The 4069-nt window shown below is 55.4% G+C and overlaps 1 protein-coding gene across 2 annotated transcripts in view; it reads right to left on the bottom strand.

Moving 5' to 3' along the window:
* Positions 1-1865: 1865 nt before the first annotated feature.
* Positions 1866-4069, bottom strand: part of PHF21B (PHD finger protein 21B) — a 96904-nt gene continuing 94700 nt past the window's right edge. For both annotated transcript variants that reach the window (XM_024737619.1, XM_024737620.1), the window contains exons 11-13: positions 4001-4067; positions 3570-3673; positions 1866-2307 (exon numbers count right to left, since the gene is read on the bottom strand). In XM_024737619.1, the coding sequence (XP_024593387.1) occupies positions 2089-2307; positions 3570-3673; positions 4001-4067 (390 nt within the window). In that variant the 3' untranslated portion in view covers positions 1866-2088. The remainder of the gene's footprint in view (positions 2308-3569; positions 3674-4000; positions 4068-4069) is intronic.

Here is a 4069-nt window from a genome sequence, read left to right as displayed (position 1 = left end):
AAGCGGTCACGTTGATGCTGAGAGGGGGCCGTGGGCTCCACACAACACCTGGCCTGGGTTCTGGTACTCGCAACCATCACTCCTGGCCCTAACAGGTGTGCCTGCACCTCCCGGGGCTGGGGGATCTGTGCGTGGAGGGCGCCCCAGAGCTCTCTCCTCTCTCCCTCCCTTGGGGTGGGGACCTGATCAGGAGGCAGGACCCTGATTTTCAACCTCTCCAACTCCCACCTCCCTGCCCCATGTGCTCCCAGAGGCCTCTCTGTTGAAGGCAGGGAAACAAACCACAGGGCTTTGAAATCATCCATCGAGTTTAATGCATCGTACAGAAGGAAAACTACATTGGCATATTTAAGACAAACACTTTTTTCTCTAGTCCCACTATCCATCGGACGGTCCTCCTTGGTCCAAAAAACTAAGTCTCAAGACACATTGGCAGCTACCCCTCCCGGGTCCAACCTTTCATATCTTCCCGTTACATTTTTAAAAAAATTTAATTCAATCCATCCAAGAAGAAAAACCAACCAACAAAAAAAGGAACCTGAAGACATTTACATTGCAAGCCACGCGGTAATGCGTAATTGGCATCTAGAGTAACCAATATATAAGACGTGTGTCTCACAGTTCACTTTGTTCATCAATAAAAGAATATAAAAATCTTGTTCAACCCAGTGTTAAGTGTATTAAAATAGATCTGTATCGTACAGCACAGTTTCTCCCGGAGTCGTGAAAATGACAGGAGGGACCATGGCAGTCTGTGGGATTCCGGCCAGCCTCCTTGCTCTGCACCTGGCAGCGTGCGTGCATGCGTGTCTGGGGCCACGCGTGCACACGCACACGTATGTTCAACGCAATTCGGCACCGTGTGATGTGCTGGGGGTGGGAGTCCTGTGGCTCCCGGATGCTCAACCTGTTGTGCTAAGTCCCTCGGGACTGGAGAAGCCAGTGGGCGTGACAAGCCCGCACGGCCCATCCCGGATGCAGGGCGGCGGGCACCCTTCGCTCTCACGGAGACAGCAAGAGGGACCCTTCAGTCTCCCGAGGCCACTGCCCTCTCTTCCTCCCCCTCCCCCCACTTCTTAAAAAACCCTCTGGGTCCCTCCAGTTTGGCGGCTCCCCCGCCCGAGGGGTTTTCCGTTCATCCTGGCAGCAGAGACCCCTGTGAACAGGAACAGAAGTCACCAGGTGTCCCCTTCACATTAAATATCTCACAATAAAAACGCCATACAAAAATGTAAAGTTATTTTTTGGCATAGTGTCTGTACTGGCAAGAAAAGAGGAATGGAATACTATATCGGCTCTTCAAAAGGAGGAAAGAAAAGGCTTCAGTCGTTAAGTTGAACGATTCAACCCAAAATAGAAAACCTGCCAAACGCCTCCCTGGCGTGGCTGCAGCTCCATCTCTCGCCCAGAAACTCCATGAGGAAAAGACATCGAGGGCAAGATGAGTCCAAAAAGTCAGCGGAGGAGGGAGGCGCACGGCGAGGGCGCCCCCAAGCCTGGGGGGCAGACGGAGGCCTGGCTGGGCCACAGCAGCGTCCCCTGGGGAGCTTCCTTCAAGTTAAAACAGCTGCGATTCTGAACGCTAATAACACTGACAACAGGGATGGGCGTTCTGGAAGGCCTGGCGTGAGCCCGATGGCCCCGTGAGGGCGGGCGGCTGAGTCTACCTAGATTTGCTACCCGCCTCTCGCCCCAACTAGCTCTACTACTTGGCTACGTCGTGTCCTCAGCTCCCCTCCCACAGGGCACCTCGGCCCCTCTCTCTCCCGCGGGGGTGGCACGAGGCCCAGGAGACAGCTGTGTCCAGAAGCCGGAGGCCCGGGCAGCCCCCCAACAGCAGGGAGTTGACTCTGTGCCCCAACCTGGCTTCCGGGCACCCCATCTGACCTGGAGGGCGCAGGACTCCATCCCCACCCATCCTGGCTCTAGGACTCTCACTCAGCTGCTTCTCCCTTCTTTCTTGTCTCTGTCTGGTTTTATTTTTGTCTGAAATTCATAGTGTGTATGAATTAAGGCTGACAGAACCCTCAGGTCTTGCGAACAAGGTCCCAGTGACTTTCCGTGGGTGTGAAGACGGGTCCCTTGGGGTCAGTTGTGCCCCGGGGGGTGCTGGAGGGCAGAGTGCATGGCCGCTGCTGAGGGCTTGGTCCAGGGCCCGGCCAGCAGCGGGGCGGGGCTGGTGGTCGTCATGGTGACCTGGAGCATCTGCTCGCCCTGTATCAGTCTCAGGAGGGCCCTCAGGCGGTCCAGGGACGACTGGGTGCCCCTCTGCTGGGCCAGCAGGCTCGTCTTAAGCTCCAGGCATTTCTGTCAGGGGGGAGGGTGTCAGAGAGAAGGGTCTCAGAATTCAGTGACACAAGCCACCTGGGGCAGCCACCCCTCAGCGCTTTCTCGGAAAGCCCCTCCCTTCCACCGCAGAGGCTGAAAGAAGCCAGGAAGAGGGCCTCACGCACACCAGGCAGAAGCGAAAAATGGAATTAAACGGCAGCCAGGCCCACAGGAGTCTTGTTTTAGACATTCAGGGCTGGAAATGATATACCTGTGCAGGAGTGTGGGAACGTTCTGCCTCGTGGTTGTGAGGCTGCCTAGCTGACCACATCTACCTCTGCTGCTGGAGGAAGCTCCGAGCCTGTTTCGGCTCAAGTGCAGCCCTGTAGAAGACCTTCAGGCCGCTGGCCAGTTTTCTGCTCTTCCTCTTGCCTGCTGTATTCATGGGTTTTTCTAGGCTTTTATATATCATAGCGACACAGTGAAGTGGTTAAGGACAGACGCCTCGAGTTAGAGTTTTAATTATTTGCTGCCCGGGCAAATAAACTCCTTGAGTCTGAGTCCCAAACTCTAAGAATAATCACAGAGCCTCTTCATAGAGTTATGGACAGGATTAAATGGAATACTACATTTAAAGAGTTTTACCAGTTGCTGTTACCAACATCACCACCACCACCACCACCACCACCATCATCACTTCCATCACCACCACCACCTCCATCACCTCCATCACCACCACCACCACCATAATAATCACAGAGCCTCTTCATAGAGTTATGGACAGGATTAAATGGAATACTACATTTAAAGAGTTTTACCAGTTGCTGTTACCAACATCACCACCACCACCACCACCACCACCACCACCACTTCCATCACCACCACCACCTCCATCACCTCCATCACCACCACCACCACCACCACCACCACCACCATCACTTCCACCACCACCACCACCTCCATCATCATCGCCATCATCACCACCACCATTATCGTCACCTTGTTTATCACCACTCTACAGAGAAGAAATCACTGTGTTCACTTTACACAAGAAGAAACTGAGGTTCAGAGATGGTCAGGGCCTTGCTGAGGGCACAGAGCTGAGAAGGAACAGAGCCAGAGGCTCAGCTGCTCGACAACTATTTGTGGAATGAGTCACACAGCTGCCTTCTCCACCTGCTGACTCGCTAAGTGATGGCGGTGAGTCTGTCTTCTCCTGGGGCCTCAGTAAGCAGACAGCGACGCTTTGGCTCTACACCCTGTGGCTCTAAGGGCAGACGCCACACCCCCGCCCCGCGCACCTTCACTGCCGAGGCCAGGAGCCGGTCCCGCTCCTCCAGCTGCCGGCGCTCGCTCTGTAGCTCGCTGCCCCTCTGCAGCAGCTTCCGCTTCTCCTCTTCTTTGACTGTGAAAGAGAAGACCAGGCCCCACAGGGAACTGCAGGCAAGCAGGGGCTGGGCCGTGGCTGAGCAGGAGAGGTAGAAAGAATCCTAGGCCCGTGCCTATAGGTCATCCTGGCCACACCCTCCTGCAGGGGCCGGTGGCTCTCGCTGGATGCACGGGGACTGGAATTCCATCCCCGCAGTAACTGCCCTGCACACAGGACTAGTCCCAGGGGTCTTTGGCCCAGAACAGCCTCTGCCGGGCCCAAAGTGAGTCCAGCGGTCTAGGGGCGGGGTTGGACAAAAGGGAGTCGGTGCCCTTTCCCAGCTCCCGAGGGTGTCTTTCTTACCTGTCTTGTGGGTGACGTAGGAGTGCACAATAGCCAGCATCCCGGTCCAGGGCACACCTGTGTCTTTCT

Source organism: Neophocaena asiaeorientalis, unplaced genomic scaffold (assembly GCF_003031525.2).
Source record: "Neophocaena asiaeorientalis asiaeorientalis breed wild unplaced genomic scaffold, Neophocaena_asiaeorientalis_V1.1 scaffold242, whole genome shotgun sequence".
NCBI lineage: Eukaryota > Metazoa > Chordata > Mammalia > Artiodactyla > Phocoenidae > Neophocaena > Neophocaena asiaeorientalis.
This window is presented reverse-complemented; position numbering and strand designations above follow the sequence as displayed.